The sequence below is a fragment of the Natator depressus genome, chromosome 26, assembly GCF_965152275.1.
Source record: "Natator depressus isolate rNatDep1 chromosome 26, rNatDep2.hap1, whole genome shotgun sequence".
Lineage (NCBI taxonomy): Eukaryota > Metazoa > Chordata > Testudines > Cheloniidae > Natator > Natator depressus.
The window spans coordinates 5,662,427-5,680,978 of NC_134259.1; the positions used below are offsets into that span (position 1 = coordinate 5,662,427).

The 18,552-nt window shown below is 52.9% G+C and overlaps 1 protein-coding gene across 3 annotated transcripts in view; it reads left to right on the forward strand.

Annotated features, from left to right (window-relative positions):
• BMP1 (bone morphogenetic protein 1) overlaps positions 1-18,552 on the forward strand; it is an 83,828-nt gene that overhangs the window by 40,541 nt on the left and 24,735 nt on the right. For all 3 annotated transcript variants that reach the window (XM_074940361.1, XM_074940364.1, XM_074940363.1), the window contains exons 4-7: positions 631-748; positions 5,149-5,327; positions 5,561-5,666; positions 14,585-14,709. In XM_074940361.1, coding sequence (XP_074796462.1) covers positions 631-748; positions 5,149-5,327; positions 5,561-5,666; positions 14,585-14,709 — 528 coding nt within the window. The remainder of the gene's footprint in view (positions 1-630; positions 749-5,148; positions 5,328-5,560; positions 5,667-14,584; positions 14,710-18,552) is intronic.

Sequence of the window (18,552 nt, forward strand, 5' to 3'; positions counted from 1 at the left end):
TTTGTGCAAATGTTTGTGCGTGCGGTGTTTCGCCGTGTGCGCGGGGTTTAGGATCTGTGTGCGCACGCACACGCGCACAGCTAAGAGGGAACCATGGTTGGGACCCCCAGTTTGAGAAATGCTGGTGAAATCTGTATGGTACAGGGTAAAAGCACACAAAAGACCAGGTTTCACAGGGGAGACCAGATTTCACGGTCCATGATGCACTTATCACGGTCGTGAATTTGGTAAGGCCCTAATGCTGACTCTTACCTCCCTTGGTAAGAGACCTGTGGATTGCGCATGCAACTGCTTCCACTGAGAACAACAGGAACTGATGGGTGCTGGGCCCCTTTGAAAATCTGGCCCTGCAGGGCCATGTAAGAGTGAAAGATCATTGCTCATTCCAGCACGTTGCTCTGCCAGGTGCTGTAGGACCCTGTGACCGGTCCGGCTCAGCTGTATTCCTGTGTTGCCCCTCACCCACCTCAGCAGGGCCGATGGTGATTATTTATTATTGCAGAAAGTGGGCGCTCTAGTTACGGACCAGGGCCCCCTGGTGCTAGGCACTGTACAACCCGAGAACAAAATGCCCATGGGGCTTAGAGTCTAAGGAGCTGAACTCCTGGTCTCCTCCTGCCTCTCTTGCAGGCAGCCAGCGAGCGATTTTCCGGCAGGCCATGCGCCACTGGGAGAAGCACACCTGCGTCACCTTCTTGGAGCGCAATGCTGAAGAGAGCTACATAGTGTTCACGCACAGGCCATGTGGGTGAGTGGGGCTGAGGCCGCTGCCGGGCGGGAGGTGGTTCTCGCTCACCAGAGCCCAGGGGGACATTGTGCACTGGACAGAATCACCCATACTGGGAACTAAGGCTGAGATTTTCAAAGTAGTCCAGGGGAGTTATGTACCTACTTGACTTTGAAATTCAGTAGGAGCTGAGCGCCTTATTCCCATAGGGCCCCTTTGGAAACCCCAGCCTAACAAGTGGGGCAACATTGCCGAGTGATTAAAGCACAGCCATGGGAATTCGACCTGTGCTCTAATCCGCTTCTGACTTGCTGGGTGATCTTGGGCACATCACTTTGCCACCCGGGACCTCAGTTTCCACATCTGCCCAGCGGTGATAACAGTGCGGGCCTGCCCCCGCAGGGGACTGGGAGGACTCGTTCTGTAAAGTGCTTTGAGATCCTCAGATGGAAGGGGTGAAAGGAGGGCCTTGGCTTAAGAATTATGATTTTAATTATAAAAGACATTGGCAAATTGGAATTCAGAGGAAAGGTGGCAGAAAATTATGATGAGCCAAGTTTGAAATGTGGGTGCCTGGCTTTGCAGTAGATACAAAGGGCCTGACTCTCCTCTCACTCTGGTGTAACTCTGCTGAAGTCAAAGCTATGTGGTGTAAAAGTGAGGAGAGAATCAGGCCTCCAAGTTTCATGCAGCCCGTGAAAATTTTATTCTATTCATTACAGTAAGGCCTAGAAGCCACAATCTGTTGGGGCCCCATTGTGCTGGGTGCTGTACATGCACATAGTGAGAGTCAGTCCCTGCCCCCAAGAGCTTACAATCGACATAGACAGGACTAGACAAAAATTAGGAGGGTAAACTGAGGCATGGAGCGGGGCAGTGACTGGGCCAAGATCAGGCAGCAGCTCAGTGGCAGAGCCAGGGATAGAACGCAGCTCTCTGGAGTCCCACTCTAGTACCTTAACAACTAGACTTTGCTGCTTATCTGACTCCCCCTCATTTGAAAGAGCAGGTCCATAATATACCATTGCATGCTCTGGGGGCCAATCCTGCAGCCCTTGCCTACCCAGACGGTCTCATTAAAGTTAACAGGTCTTCTCGCTGCAGGCCCAGGCCCCGTGCTAGAAGCAGACCATATGTGCCATTCAGGTGCAGTCCCATCTGCCGCGGTCACTGCTTGGTCACAGCTGTTACACAGTGATCCTTTCCAGAGGGCAGAGTGTGTCAGTGTTGTGCTCGAGCACCAGGCTGGGGGGTAGAGGGGAACAGGGGGGGTTCAGGCTCCAGGGCCAGATGTGGCAGGGATCCATTTGCTCAGTGGTAGGGGTGGACTCCTCCCCTGTGTGATACACTCAGCTGCCGGTGAACAGAGTGGTGGCACTAATTAGACCCAGTTAGGTATCTTGGCATTGAAACACTGCCTAGCAGAATTTGCTCTGCCCTAGCTCAATAGAAACTTTGGTTTTGATCCTGAAATAAATGGAACTTAGGCACTTGAATGACTTTGAGGATCTAGCCCTTTGTGCCTGATTTAGAAATTTCTTTTTCAAGGAGCTGGGTGCAAAGACCCTTTCAATGTAGCAATACAAATTGGGGTTGCCCAAGTTGGCCCTCCTAGCAGGATAAGAGGAAACACTTTGCCACAAAGTCACGCTGTGGAACTCATTACCACATGATATATTTGGGACCAAGAGTTTAGCAGGTTGAAAAAAGAAGGATTGGGGATTTTTATATGGATAATAAGGCTAGTCAGAATCCTAGTAGTAAGAAAAAAATAAAACAAGAGCTTGGGAAGAGAGAGAAATCTTCATGCTTCAGGGCATGTACCAAGCTCTAACTAATGAAGGTCAGGAAGAAACTTTTCTTGGAGGGCAGGTTATCCCACATCGGCCTTTTGCAGTTTTGTGCACCATCCTCTGAAACACCTGGTGCTGGTCACTGTTGGAGACAACGCTCTTGGCTAGGTAGAGCCCTGCTTTGACCCAGTCCCTATGTTCCTGTGATTCACAGACCCGTTTGTACACACTGTGCATATGCCTGCAAATTAGAAACTTTGGTAGAATAATGAGGATGGATTCAGACAACCCAGTCTGATTGTGCTGGAGAAGCAGCAGTGAAAAGTAGGTGGGGGATGTGATAGCCGTCCACCTAGTCAGCGAGGAAGGAGGAGAGCCCTTGGGGTGGGGGCTGAAATAGGATAAAATTAAGCAAGGGAAAAGGCAGGCTGGCTCTCGGCAAATGTTTCCTGACAGGGAGAAGTATCAGGCTGCGGAACAGCCTCCCCGGGGAAGTGGTGGATTCTGCAGGCCTTCAGCTGGCCTACTGCAGGGATCAATCCTGGGCTGGCCAGGCTGGTTAGACAGGACGGGGCCAACCTGCTTTGTTCCATCTCCACATCAAGGCAGAAGGCAACTCTAGCTGGAAGGAGGGCTGCTCCCCGGCATGGCAGGTGCTGCGTGTTCTCAGCAGGTGTGGTGAGCTGGGGAGGCAGCTTTTGCTGGGAGCTCCCCAGCCCAAGTGCTGGAGCCGCATGAAAGCCGCCTTCTCCTCCACGTACCTGCGTGTGGTACAAATGCAATAAAGCAGGGTTATTAATCCTCTGGTTTAGCGGAGTCAATCCATGGAGGAGCCATGTACCCACCCTCTTCCCACAGCCAGCCAGTAACAGCCAGGAGCCCTGCTCATTCCCTGGGAATGAAGCCTCTTGGTAGGAGACCAGCAGGGACTTGGTGCACTGCAGAGGTGGACGAGCAGGAGTGATGAACTTGGTCGTGCTCTGGAGCAGCCCCTATTGGCCAGCATAAGTAGCAATGCCAAAGCATGACTCTCTCGAGGTCCCTTCCTGTCCTAGGATTCTTTCACCCCTCCGTTCAGTGACAGCGGGTTCAGCTTCTTGGTTGCTTGCTTTGTTCAGATCCAGTTCTTCCTCTTCCACCTCAGCCATCCATAGCCATAAAATAAGGTGCGCTATTGAATGAAACAGCTGGATTCGCTAGAAGCCTGCACACTGAGCTGAGAGCAGCTGAGACGAGGTGCCCAGTACCTCACCGGAACAGGCCCTAAAGGATACATTTTACCTTGATTTGCTGTCAGCACATTCAGGCCTCCAAAAGTCTTGGGGAGGAGAAAGCGCCTCTCTCTGGCTACTCAGCCTGGTGCGGCTTTGGCTGACTCTACAAGTCTTTAAGGAGAGGTGTAGACAAACACAGGGCGTTCCCAGCGGATCCACCTCTAATCGCAGGGGAGAGAGAGACATGTGACAAAGTGCAAGATGTTAGAACCATCACCCAGGAAACATCCGCGCGTCCTGAGCCATGGGGCCAGATTCTGACCCCTTTGGGAACTGGCCAACTCCCGCTGAAGGCAATGAGTATCTCCCCATTGACTTTAATGGGGATAGACCAGGGTGCGCCAATGACTTCAGGGAGTTAGATCAGTCTGGCCCACAGAGTGCAGCGTTCTCCTCACGGGCCCCAAGTGGCGGCGGCATCCTGGGGTTCGGTTCAGAGCAGCAACCAGCAGCTTGGACACTCATGCAGACCTCGTCGGAGCTCTCGGAGCCTCTGGTGTCTGGCCAAGGAGCCTTCCTGGTGGTATTTTGGCTCTACTAGTTCCAGTCCCGGCCAGAGTGCAGAGCTACAGAAAGGAAACACAACTGTTCTTAGGAGTTAACCCCAAACTGGTCCCAGGCAAAGATCCAGGCCAGGTCTTACTCCATCCAAACTGGTTCCCCCATCCCCACCTGGGGCAGCTTCTCCCCCCGCCCCCTCCTTGCTGGTGACATTCACTTTTCCAGCTTCAACTTTTCCATCCCACCGGCAGCTGCAGCCTCTCAGCCCGGTGGGATGTGCTAAGCCTTCCCAGTTTCCGACTAGACCCTTCTCGAGTTAAAGTCACACAGGCTTTCGTTTAAATAAAACCTCGGCAGGCCGTTAAAAGTTTCCAGAGAGTAATGCTTTTCCATAGGCCCTGCCTCTTGTGGAGACTTTACAGCGCCAACACTTAGGGCCCCGCTGATTTTCAAACGATTCGAAGGGTCGTGATTTCCCCACGGTCAGAGGGGGACGCTCCCTTCTCCACCCAGCTCTCAGACGTGCCTCAGTCGTGGGAGGAGGAGGTGGGGTGTCCCCGTGAGCACAGGTTACTCCAGACCTTCCATCATGTGATTGCAGACACCTGCTCATCTAGGATGATGGATGGAACCGTAACTCTAACTCCAGGCCACTTAGCGCCAGGGGAAGAGCATAGCCTTAAGACCATTAACCCTTTGGAGACTGGCATATCGGCACCTCCCCCTGAGCACTGCCCTCGGAATGGCAGTGATCAAAGGGTTAAGGAGAGTTGCTGATGGGCTGGCTGATTTCTCGTTCTTGCTACGCATGGGGTTCGATGGGGCTCTTATTCCCCCTCTCCACCCACCCCAGGTGCTGCTCCTATGTGGGCCACAGAGGAGGGGGACCCCAGGCCATCTCCATTGGCAAAAACTGTGACAAGTTCGGCATCGTGGTTCACGAGCTGGGTCACGTCATCGGCTTCTGGCATGAGCACACGCGCCCGGACCGGGATGACCACGTGTCCATCGTCCGGGAGAACATTCAACCAGGTAAAGGCCCCTGCACTCCTCTCCACTGCCATCTTCCTCTGTCCTCCCCTTCCCTTCGTCCCCATGCCTGGCACCCTCAAGGATGGGACTGGGAAGTAGCTGGCAGTAATCAGCCCATGCTCGAAGGGAGAGATCGAGACCAAGGACATGCGTGGCTTATCCAGGTTCCCCTTCTCCACCCACTGCCACCTCCCTTGCTTTATTCATGCCTCTGTCTCCCCCGGTTTCCGCAGGGCAGGAGTATAACTTCTTGAAGATGGAGCCCGAAGAGGTGGAGTCCCTGGGCGAGACATATGATTTCGACAGCATCATGCACTATGCCAGGAACACCTTCTCCAGGTAAGAGTCCGAGGAGATGTTGCTTCATTCACTTGCTCAGCCCATGTGCACACACCTGGCCTCTCCCACCGGAGCTTCTTTGTGAAAGCCACGCCTTGGGCCCGAGCCCTCTCTGATGCCCTGTGGACCTGCCACAGGGATGAGCCTCACCCACTGCGTGAGACATGCAGGCTAGGATGAGATTCCCAGCCGGGCGCTCTCTGCCGGCTTGTTGGCCAGTTCAGGCTAGGATAATTGTTCCTGTTGCACTGAGAAGAGGCCTGGGGGGACCAGATGCCTCTCTTGGGGAATGGGGGTTAAAGAAGCCAGGGGATGTAATAGAGAGGGAATTCGCGGGAGGAGGCAGAGAAATTCCTTGACTCAGGCTTCTGCAGGTGAGCAGCTCCTGAGGGAGCTGCAGAATTAGACCCCTAAGCCCAATTCGTTACTGGCATCACTCCACTGATGTCAGGGAGGGATCCCTTGTCCGTGTGTGCCTGGTGATGAGCCGGCTGTGGCTCTAGGGAAGTTCACCATCTCCCCCCTCTGAGGGAAAGCCAGGAGGGTACTCTCCTAAGGCGGCTGGGCACAGACAGACCCTACAGGTCTCTATCGCTCCCCGGCTGGCGCTGCCCAGTGTCCCCACACAAGCTCCCCCACAAGTAATGGCCTGGATTAGACAGTCAGGGCTGCTGACAGCATGCAGTGGCCAGAGGGGAGACGGAGAGTGGCCAGAGAGAGAAGCAGCCACCTCGGTCACACGGCAGGAAGTCCACTGATGGCAGAGGAGGTCGGGAACTGCGGTGGGAGCTGCAGCCTCTAGCAGGGAAGCCTGCAGCTAAGGGCACTGAGAAGGGGAGGAAAAATCAGGGGGGCTCGGTGCCTCTGGGACATTCGTCCAGAATCTCAAGGCACATCCTGCTCTAGGTCCCATGTGGAGGCAGCGTCCTTCAGGGGCCTGTGCCAGAGCGTCATTTGAGAGCAGCTCCTGAATCAGCCTGAGCTAATACTCCAGTAAAAGCCCATCCCTGGGCAGGCCCCCGCAAACAACAACTCTGTCAAAATAGTCCTGGCAGCGCTGACAAGGGCTGGCCGTGGCCGGCTGCCTCCTAGGAGTCAGGAATAGGAGTTGAGTGTTTACCTTAGAAAGGCAGGGGAAGTGCAGAGCTGGGCCTGGAAATCCCCTCATTGCCCTAGGGAGAAGGCTATGCACTCCCAGGTTGCGCACACCTGCCTCCCACGCTTCCCTTCTTCACCCCCGATTCAGTAATTCCTCATCCACCGCAGTTGTGGAAAGCCACAGAATAGGGTGCCTGGGTACTAGCATGGAGAGAGAGGAAGGAAGGAAGGAGAAATCAAAAAGCTCTATTTAATAATGTTACCCAGCTCTAAGATAATCATTTAGCTGTAGTACTGAGGCCTCTCCTGTGTCTTCTGCCCTGGCCAATGCAGGATTGTTCCCTGCAGTATATTCTCCAGGGTTTCGTCCCATCTGGGTTTCAATGTTTCAACTCGTGAGGCTCTTCCTCGTTACCAAACATTTCCTGCTCTTCAGCCCCAGTTTCCGCAGGATGAAGCTGGCGATAGTACCGGCCGAAACACGCCAGGCAGCAACACAAACACCGCAGGTCAGGGGTATCTCATCCCATCTCCCATGGCCATGAATGGTTCTCCTACCCCCTCTGTGATCGCACCTTCCAGTGTTTGCAACAGCAAAGCTGGAACTCCTCCGAGGTGCATTGGAGCAGAGAGAGAGAGGCCCAGAATGTATTCTCACTTGCAACAAGCCGTGTTTGAATCCTGATTTTAAATGCATGAGAAATCCCCTTAGGAGAAGTTCACCTTCTGACACAGTCGCAGCCAGGGAAAGGGCTTTGAAAATACAAATCGCTAATTACTGTATCTCACGGATCGCTGGGAGCGAGCCAGCGGTGCCACATCTGGATCTGCCACCGCAGCCTGACTGCACTGCACCACAGCCCACCTCCCGGCGGGTTGCATCCTTGCATGCTACGAGCTGACGATGTCCTCTGCTGAGCCTGTGGGTTCCAGATTATCCCTCCTTTGGTTGCCGCTGTTGGGCTTGTCGGTCTTTTCCCCGGGGAGGTTGGCTCAGCAGGTGAATCCCAGGTTGTGAATTCCTTTCAGCCGAGCCCGTTGGTGCGCGCTCTGCAGACGCGTGTCACTGCAGGCTACGAAGGTGCAGCTGGTGCAATTTCTCCTTGCACTGCGTGTGTGGTGCTGCTTGGCATGTTTCAGCCGGTACTATTGCCAGCTTCATCCACGCTGCCTGGGATGTGCTGCTGGGGCTTGCTTTTGTAAGAGACACACAATGTTCCCCAGATGGCATGAACCAAACCTACCCAAACCACCTGTTATCTGTAATGGAGGCAGGTCCCTCTGGCTATTTACCATGGAGTATAACAGGACAGGGGTCCAGAGACACAGAGTCAGGCCTGAGTTAGCATGGGGGCTCCCTTCCTCTGCTGGGTGTCAGTGGATTCAGTGAGATCAGCCAGGCTCAGGCCCCAATTCAGCAGGTGCAGAAGCATGCGCCCAGTCTGTTGCACTGACGTCAGCAGGACTTCCCGGGTGCATAAAGTTGGGTGGGTGCTGGATCAGAGCCTGCAGCGTCCTAAGCACCTTGGTCCTACCGGCTCACATTTTCAAAAGTCGCTAGTTAGAGCAGCCTGAACCAAGGGGAGGGGTCTTGGTTCTATTCCCAGCTCTGCCACTGACAGACTGGGTGACCTTGGGCAAGTCACTTCACCTCTCTGTCTCACCTTCCTTTTCTGATTTAGGCTATAAACTCCCCTCAGTGGTGCCCCAATCTCTATGTGCTACCATAATAATTTGAGGTGCTTTTGGTGCCCAACTCAGGACCCCTCTTTGCAGAGGTGGTGAGCACTCTCAGCTCCAATTCCGGGCAGTGGGGGATGCGTGCATCCATCTCCTCTTAACCAGGAGAGGATGGAAAGTTCAGGTGAATTCTGCAGAATTCTCCACCAGTTGGACACCAAGCCTTCAGGCACCCTGAAGGAGAGGCGACTTTTGAACAGTGTCCTGCTGATCTGGGAAGCTGGACATCTGCCCATTGCTGGTGAAGTGGCATCTGGAGAGCCACAGCAGCCTGGATTGCCGAGAGCTCCAGGCCTTCATCAAGAACGTTGCAGAATTGCGGTCGCTCGGCACTTTTTTTTTCTCTTTCATAAAAAAGCCGGGTACTTCCACCCTGCCCTGCGATTCCGTGAAAGCTGGGCCCTGGAGGCTCGATATGGGACAAGCACTTGGGCTGCTCCCTCATGCTTCATATTCCCAGGGTCACTGGCAACTCACCACACGGTTACTCACTGCGGAGCAGCCCTGAAATTTCATCACTTATTTTCCATCTCTGGCCAAAGCCTGTTGAGGAGGAAAAAGACTGGACATGGGGCATCTCCTGGGGTGATTTGCCACACATGATGGTGCTGCTGCTGGTCGAGAATGTCCCATCTGCCTTGCCTTGTGCTGCTCTTTTAAGTTCTGGTGCCTCTCCTGCCTTGGCCCCGGCTGCCAAATGGGGGTCCCTGCCAACTGGGTGAAACGTAACAAGAACTCCACGGGGCCAGGAAAGCAAGCCTGCAGATCACTCAAGATGACAGGATGGAAACTATAGAGAAATAAAAGCCCCCCCCCCTCCGCATGCGCCCCCTTCCAGATTTAAACAGGTCCATATGGTAACAGGAGCAGGGAAAGATTCCATTCATTAATGGCAGAGTCCCGACCCGTTGGGGGACTTGCACAGCCTCGCTCCGTCTCAGTGCCTGGTTCTCATTCTTTTCCATTTTCCTCCATTCCCTCTTCTTCTTGTTTTCTTTCATTTTCTCTCTCTCTCTCTCTCGGGGGATGTCTACACTGCCACAGCGCGTCAGGCCTGGTCTGCCCTGGAAAATGAGGTCGGTTTAACGATGACGTCGGTCGGGGTGTGCAAAAGCCATGCCCTTGAGCGGGGTAGTTCTGGCGACCTCTCGGAGAGGTGGATTAACGACAGCGCGGGGAGCAGTTTCCCCATCGCTGTTGTAACCCAACTCCCTAAGAGGCAGTAGCTAGATAGACGAAGGAATTCTTCCGTCCCCCTAGCGCCGTCTGCCCCGGGGGTTAGGTCAGTGTAGCCTCATCCTAAATTCCCCTAAGCTGTGTGGCCGCACAGCTGCCTATTAAGCCCTCCGCAGGGCTCAGGGCTGCAGCGAGGAGAGGTGCCCCTGCCGCCGGCCCCAACATGAATCTGCCACAGCCGGGAGAAAGGAGCCCCTCCCTTGGCCTGGCCCAGCCCAGCCGGAGCTGCCGCAGCTGGGAAGAGGCACCTTTCTCCCAGCCCCGAGTTGCTGCGGCAAGAGGGGCCTGAGGGGAGTCCTCTTTCCCCAACGCAGCCCCTGGGCAGCCTGCAGGCCAAACTCTGCATCCTCGGCCCCACCCCAGAGCCTGCACCCCAACCCTCTGCCCCAGCCCTGAACCCCCTCCTGAACCCCTCATCCCCAGCTGCAGCCAGAGCCCTCACCCCAGCCAGAGCCCTCCCCCTCTCCCCCACACCCCAATCCTCTGCCCCAGCCCTGAGCCCCCTCCCACACTCTGAACCCCTCATCCCCAGCCCTGAGCCTTCACCCCCAGTCAGAGGCCTAATCCCCCCAACCCTCTGTCCCAGCCCTGAGCCCCCTCCCACACCCCTCATCCCTGGCCCCACCCCAGAGCCTGCACCCCCAGCCAGAGCCCTCCCCCACCGAACCCCAACCCTCTGCCCCAGCCCTGAGCCCCCTCCCACACTCCAAACCCCTTGGCCCCACCCCCACCACATGAATTTTGTTGTGCGCACCAATATGGAGGTGATGTGTTACCACTGGCCACATCTCTGAGGTGTGGATTTTCACATATCTGAGAGACGGAGCTTTGCTGGTGTAACTTCCGTGTGTAGACCAGTCTTCTGTTCCTCTTCCACACACATTCTTACTCGTTTTCTCTCCTCCTTTTCCTTGCCCTGTTTTATTTTCACTCACTCACTCACTCACTCACTCACTCACTCACTCACTGTCTTTAGCCTGCCAAGCAGCCTGTGGGCACCATGGAATTTGCTCCATGTTGAGCTTGCTTCTGAAAAGAGGCAAGAAATATAGACACCAAAGCTTGGGGCGTAGGATGGGCCAATGCTGTGTCTGCAATACCCTTTGGGCCCGATCCTGCTCCCGTTAAAGTTGCTGGGGAAACTGCTGTTGCCCCAGGATCAGGTGCACTGGCTTTTCAGAATGTGGGGGAGTTCATCTCTTTGGTTTGGGCCCCAGGGGAGGCCCTGCTGGAAAACTGAGTGCAGGAGCCTTGCCCTTCGGGATGGTGTGTCTGTGGGGAAGGTTCTGCCTTCTTTGTGGAGAGCAGTTGGATTAGATGGTGTGAGAGACAAGCGGCGTCCCAGCTGGCATCCTGCCATCCACCTTGGTGATGGGGAGTGAAGCTGCTTCCCTGACCCGCTCCTGTTTGTGGGATGAGCTCAGAGCAGAGGTGGGATAATGCCCTCAGACCACAGCCTGGCTCATGAGCAATCCCTCTCCACTCTCCCTTCAGGACACTCCTCCGGTGGTTTTGGTCTCTGGTGATGACAAAAGCTTCCCCCGGAGGTTCTCCCTGCATGTCTTGGGTGCCCTGCTTGCTGGTGGCTGGGTTTCATGACAGCTCCGCACCCTTGTTTACATTTTGGTGTATTTTCACGTTTGGTTGTGAAATGGCAAAGGGCCATGGGGAGCTGCCCTGCTCTGTACAGCTGCTGCTGGCTGGTCAGGATTATGCATCGGGTCACTCCAAGGGCACATGCTTCATGTAATCAGTGTCGGAGATGGAACTAGAACCCAGGACTCCCTCAGCTCTCATCTCTAGACCCCACTCCCCTCCCAGAACTAGGGATAGAACCCAGGAGTCCTAACTCCAACCCCCCTCTGCTCTAACCCTTAGACTGCATTGCCCTCACAAGACCCACCTTAATTGGGGAATGGCACAACCCCACCCCAGCCCTGCTGCTCCCCCTGCACCCCAGGTCTCAATCGCTGATTAGCAGATGAGTTAGCTGCCCCTCTCCCCCCACCAGCTGCATGCAATCCTGTTCTTCCACCGGTATGGGCCTCCGGCTTGTTTGACTCACTTTCCTTCATATATTCAAGGAGCACTTTAATTACAGGGGCGTGTGAGCTGTTTTTAGCAGCTTGCCCCTTTTTCCCCCCGAGAACAGAGCTGACGTCCGCCTGGAATTTTACAGCTGTGCCACCCTTTCAGGGGCGCGGTGTGTGACGCCCGCGCTGAGTCCCAGGGGAGGAAGCCAGCCCACATATTAGAGAGTTCTGACTCAGCTGCCTGGATGTGGACGTCACAAGCCAGGCTAGATCTGGCACAGGCAGGGTCGTGGCCCACCCCCCCACCTGCACTCAGCTAGGAGTGCCGCTGCTGTACTCCTCCTGCTCCAACATCAGCCCCCTCCCCTCAGCACCTTTCCCCACACAGTCCTGATTGTTACCCCTGGATGGCTGATTTAAAGCCATGTGTTTGTTACGGTCTCCTGGTGGCCTGGCCCAAAGCAGTGCAGCTCCTCCTGAACTGTCCCCCTCCTGCACCCCGAGCTGCTGCCCCAGCTCCATCAAGTGGCTGGTGTCAAAGCACACTTCCCTCTGGTTGATAACCGACAATACTGCTGACCGGAGCAATGCCATGGCGGGTACTAATGCTACCGATAACTGACGATACCACTGACCGGAGCAATGCTAATACGATGTATCACACTACGGTGCTATAATATTGATACTGCTTTTCATAGAATCACAGAATATCAGGGTTGGAAAGGACCTCAGGAGGTTCTAGTCCAACCCCCTGCTCAAAGCAGGACCAATCCCCAATTAAATCATCACAGCCAGGGCTTTGTCAAGCCAGGCCTTAAAAACCACTAAGGAAAGAGAGTCCACCACCTCCCTAGGTAACCCATTCCAGTGTTTCACGGCCCTCCTAGTGAAATAGTGTTTCCTAATATCCAACCTAGACCTCCCCCACTGCAACTTGAGACCATGGCTCCTTGTTCTGTCATCTGCCACCACTGGGAACAGCCGAGCTCCACCCTCTTTGGAACCCTGCTTCAGGTCATTGAAGGCTGCTATCAAATCCCCCCTCACTCTTCTCTTCTGCAGACTAAATAACCCCAGTTCCCTCAGCCCCTCCTCATAAGTCATGTGCCCCAGCCCCCTGATCCTTTTCATTGCCCTCCGCTGGACTCTCTCCAATTTGTCCATATCCCTTCTGTAGAGGGGGGACCAAAACTGGACGCAGTACTCCAGATGAGGCCTCACCAGTGCCCAATAGAGGGGAACGATCACGTCCCTCGATCTGCTGGCAATGCTCCTACTAATGCAGCCCGATATGCCATTGGCCTTCTTGGCAACAAGGGCCCACTGCTGACTCATATCCAGCTTCTCGTCCACTGCAATCCCCAGGTCCTTTTCTGTAGAACTGCTGCCTACCCAGGACTGTGACTACTACTATTTGTGTTGGAAATGGCCCACCTTGATTATCAGACACAATGTAAGGAGAGCGGTCACTTTAGATAAGCTATTACCAGCAGGAGAGTGGGTTTGTGTGGGTGTGGGGGGGGGTGTGTGTGAGAAAACCTGGATTTGTGCTGGAAATGGCCCACCTTGATTATCAGACACATTGTAAGGAGAGCGGTCACTTTAGATAAGCTATTACCAGCAGGAGAGAGGGTTTGTGTGGGTGTGGTGGGGGGGGGTGAGAAAACCTGGATTTGTGCTGGAAATGGCCCACCTTGATTATCAGACACATTGTAAGGCGAGTGATCACTTTAGATAAGCTATTACCAGCAGGAGAGTGGGGTGGGGGGAGGTATTTTTCATGCTTTGTGTGTATATATATTAAGATCTTCTACACTTTCCACAGTCTGCATCCGATGAGGTGAGCTGTAGCTCCCGAAAGCTCATGCTCAGATAAATGGGTTCGTCTCTCGGGTGCCACCAGTCCTCCTGTTCTGTTTGCGCATAGAGAGACTAACCCGGCCGCTGCTCTGCAACCTGCTGCTGAGAAGTTGCAACACCACTGACAATAGCTGTAGAAAACCTACCAATGCTCCTGCTAGCACTGATACTACAAATGCCGTGATAATAGTTTGCAGTCCTGTGGATGGGAGTATTAATGCTGCTGTTACCACTTCCGACACGAATACGTTGACTAATCCTCGAATGCGACTTGTAATGCTGCTCTACTAACACAGCTGTGGTAACAGTGCCAGTGTGGTTTCCCTGCAGCCTCTGGGGCCGTTACTGCATGACCCTGGGGTATGAGTTCTGCTCCTCTCACCTTACTCGGTGCTTTTCCCTCCCATCTGCTGCTCCATCCACCTTTTCTTTTCCACCCACTTGGTCCTAAAATCTCCCGCTGTCTCCTGAGCAGGTGACTTGTGTACTTCTCCCCACTTCGCTCTGCCAGTCATTCCAGGCAATAATTGGGCCGAATTTTTGTGCCTCTCCCTCTTTACCTGTGTGGCCAGTCGGGGTCTGGGCCATGTTCATCTCTGGGACAATTCCACTGACTCCAGCCTTTCTCCAAGGCAGTGAGCGGGGCTTGCTGTGACTGCATACAGCTTAGACATGGGCAGACCTGGACTCTCGCCAGCATGGGTGAGCCATGCCCACCGAGCGTCACTTCGGCTCTCAGACTGGGCCTGGGCTTGCTACAGAGGCAACATGCTCAGAGAGAAGGACAGGACCCTTCACTGCTCTGCAGCCAGTTTGGGCAGCAGGGGAGCTCTGCAAGGGACCCATGAAATGTGAATCTTTGCCCCAGGTGCTGCTTTGCTATGGAGGCCCCAGGGGAGCTGAATAGCTGGCATCCTCCATTCCCCTCACCCCTCTCTGCTCTTGTTCCAGGGGGGTTTTCCTTGACACCATCAAGCCCAAATACAATGTGAACGGGGTGGTGCCCCACATCGGCCAGCGGACTCGGCTGAGCAAAGGGGACATAGACCAGGCACGCAAGCTTTACAGATGCCCAGGTAAGAGCCACTGGCTACTCAATATCCGCGGTGGGGGTAGGGTAGGTGCAGAACATCCATCTGCCTGCTGGGATCAAGGGGAAAAGGGCAACATAGAAACCAGCTACACTAGCCTTACCTGATACATTATTGTTATTACTGGTATCACAGTAGCATCCAAGATCCCCATTAAGTTTGGGACCCTATTGTGCTAGGTGCCACACGTACGCTTAAGTCAGGGACAGCACCTGCCCTGAAAAGCTTGCAATCTAAAGAGAGGAGGCAGACAAAGAGTAGGAAAATGGGGGATTATTATCCCCATTTTACAGAAGGGAAACTGAGGTCACCCAGGGAGTCCATTGCAGAGGCAGGAATTGAACCTTAGACCCCAGGAAACCTTAACCGCATAACCCTCCCAGTTGAAATTGTTCACATTTTGAAATTTCCACCAAAAAATAAATCAGAATTTCAAATTTTTGACCAAAAAACTGATGATTTTTTTCACCAGTGCTCCCTGGTTTTCAATTAACCATGGAGTGGCTAATTTTTTACCTTTAAATATATAATATTTTGACAAAACTTCAAACAAAAATAAATAATAAAACCACGGAAATAAATAAATAGAGAGAGAGAAAAAAAATTTTAAAAATCCAAAGTCCAGCTCAAATACACACGCTGTGACTGCAATCAGAATGTGGCATGCATTCTTTATAGGTCTATAGTGTATTTTGACCCACACACCTATTTTGTTTGTCTCCTAGCTGCATGAATGTAAAATCTTTGGTAAGGATGACTCAGAAAGGAGTTTAGAGGGCAGAGAATGAGTCAGTGACCCGTAGGGAGTTCCACTGGGAATGGAATCACAGCCTCCGATTTGGTAACACCAGCTGGAGTAAGCTGAGCCTGGTGTCCCAAGTCCTTCCTTTTGTGTATAATGTCCCCCGAGTTCTGACATCATGCTCTGATCTGACCGCTTCCCACTGCTTTATGAATGGAAATAGCATGACATAACCCAGGTCTGAGAGCCCAGTCTGGACCGACAGCTCCCATCTTCACCAAGGCTTTGGAGACCGTCCAGCCATCCCCAGCTCTGGCGCCAGCAATTAAACAGATGTCAGAAAAGAAGGCAGGGACAAGTAGTCAAGAGAAGAGCCGGGAGTGTGTGAAACTTCTGGTTCCCATTTGACTCCTGAGTCTTGTCAGGCCGGAAGATCCCAGACAGCCAGCCTCGCTCACCCTCTATGTTCACAGAGAGGTCAAAGGCTTGTAAACAGAATGGGCTTGTTTTTCCACCAAGGAGTTCAGTGATGGCCGCGGGAACGTTTCTGAAGGGAATGATGAGTCAGTGCCAGGGAATAGGGGGTGGTGCAGCAGAGGGGGAGTTACTGGCAGAGTTGAGTGTGTGGGGAGCACGGGGCTTGGATAGCAGGGTCAGGATTGAGGGTCATTGACGGAGGTGGGGTGCGTAGCCCAGTGCTGGAATAACAACAGGTGCAGTGGGACAGGACTGAGATGCTCCGGCAGAGTTGTGTGTCGGGAACTTGCATCCCACTCTTGTTTTGCCTGGCTCTAACTGGTGCTGATCGCTTTGGGTACCACTCCATTTCCCCTAAATACAGTCAAAACAGAATGAAAATAAAAATGACACAAATCTGCTGAGTTTTCCGAGCCCTAGAGGGCCCTTTTCTGTTGCTTTCTCTGGAACCCACCTGCGAGAGTCGGCAAGCTCTGTTATAAACCTTTCCCCTTGTGCCTTATGGGTTGCTGCCAACGGAGGATGTTACGAAGAACCAAAGCACGTGTCAGGCAAATGGAACGGGGCTCTGGAGTGCCACCCACAAAAAATAGCCATGGAGACACATGCCTTGTGACAGTTGCCTCCCCAGCCTCCCCCGCTCCCAGCTAACAGGGTGTGGATGGAGAAGACAGGCTGGCCAACAGCTGTCAGTCTCCTGTCTTCCCTGGGGCTTCCTGCAGGCATCAGAGCGAATATCTTCCAGCTGGTTTTCCTGATGTGCATGGTGTGACCATGTGACCCATCCGGCTGCAGATGCAACAGGGTCAGTAATAATATTGTTCTTCAATGTCAGTGAGAATGAGTCGGCTTTGCTGTAGTTGTCCACGGCTGGGGGAGACATGGTTGAATCTCCTAACAAGTTCTAATCGGCTGCCTCATTGCGCTAGGCTCTGTACGTACACATAATAAGAGATGGCCCCTGCCTCAAGGAGCTCGCAATGTAAATAGACAAGACAGACAAAGGAACAATTGAAATCCCCGTTGTACAGATGGGGAACCGAGGCACAGAGAGAGAAAGTCAGCGGAGTTACTCCCCGTGCAGCCTGAGATCTGAACCTGGCCCTGTGAGCCAAAGAACAATGCTGTGTAGGAGCCGGGGTGCCTGGGTTCTATTCCTGCCTCTGTCACTGACTAGGCTTGAGCAAGTCATTCCACTTATCCATGCCTCCGTTTCTCCATCTATTAAATGAGGGTAATACCCAGCTCCTTGGCCAGAGGAGAGTGGAGTGCAAGGTTGAATTCATCAATGTGTGCAAAGTGCTTTAGGATCCTCAGGTGAAGATGTTAGAAATGGGTAATGTATTTACAGGGCATCTGTGGTAGATGCTATGGTGACAGAGGCATTACAAATGTGTGTGATATCTACAAAATAACAGGAGGACTTGTGGCACCTTAGAGACTAACAAATTTATTTGAACATAAGCTTTCGGGAGCTACAGCTCACTTCATCGGATGCTTATGCTCAAATAAATTTATTAGTCTCTAAGGTGCCACAAGTACCCCTTTTCTTTTTGCGAATACAGACTAACACGGCTGCTACTCTGAAACCTGTGATATCTAAGTACACTACAGATAACAGACCGAGATTCAGAAATCTAGATGGACCCTGACTCAGGATAGGAGCAGACCATGCAGAAATCCCTGCTGCTCAGAGATAATTTTTACAGTGGAATAAAATGAGACATATGCCTTATTGTTGCTTCTTTAATGGAGAAGGAAGCCTGAAAGGAGGTTTGTTTTTGTTTTGTTTTGTTGATTAATCACAAAAGTAAGGAGGAGGGACAGCTCTTCTTCCGTTTGTTTGTTTATTTCTTTGTTTTAAATTGAAATTCGGGTCCGCTCTCAGGTGGAAGGCTCTAGGGAGAACTGGAGAGCTAGGAAGAACTATGACATCACATAGGCAAGGAGAGCACAAGTTGGGCAATTGAGTGGAGAAGGGATTTTTAGTCAAATACCTTAGAACTTTTTTGTGCCAGACTGTCTCCTGGGATAGATGGACACAGCTCCTTTGGCTTCGCTGGAGTTTTGTCCTTTTGCCCTTTGTTTATCATTAGTTCCTGTTTAACTCCAGTGACTAATTGACCTCTTGGAGAACGGAAGTCTTTGTTAAACATACAACACCTTTGCCGGGCCCTTGCAGTGAGAACACCCCGGAGACCTTCCAGAGGTTCTCCAGCAAACTCAGGGCAGAGCAGAGTTGAAATTGCTGATATTTCTAAGGTTAGAAACCAAGCAGGGAAAATTATTATTAAAAAGAGAGGGACAGGGAGGGACAGTGTTTCCTTTTTTCCATGGCAGGGACAGGCTCAAACCCCAATTCTGAAATTATCTTTTACATTTCACCTTTAATCTTGCTCCATCAAAATAGTCCCCAGTGCTGGCTCCACACTCAGGGAGGCGGGGAAGAATGTCTTGGCCCGTGGACAGCAGTACTGACGTGCCTCTGAGCTTTGCCACAGCCGACTAGATCATGTGGCTTCCAGATGGTAGTGCTGGGCTAGCTCCAGATAGTGCTAAGCAGTAAACCTGTCATGGCTGGCTGGCCACGGCATGGCGTGGCAGGGTTG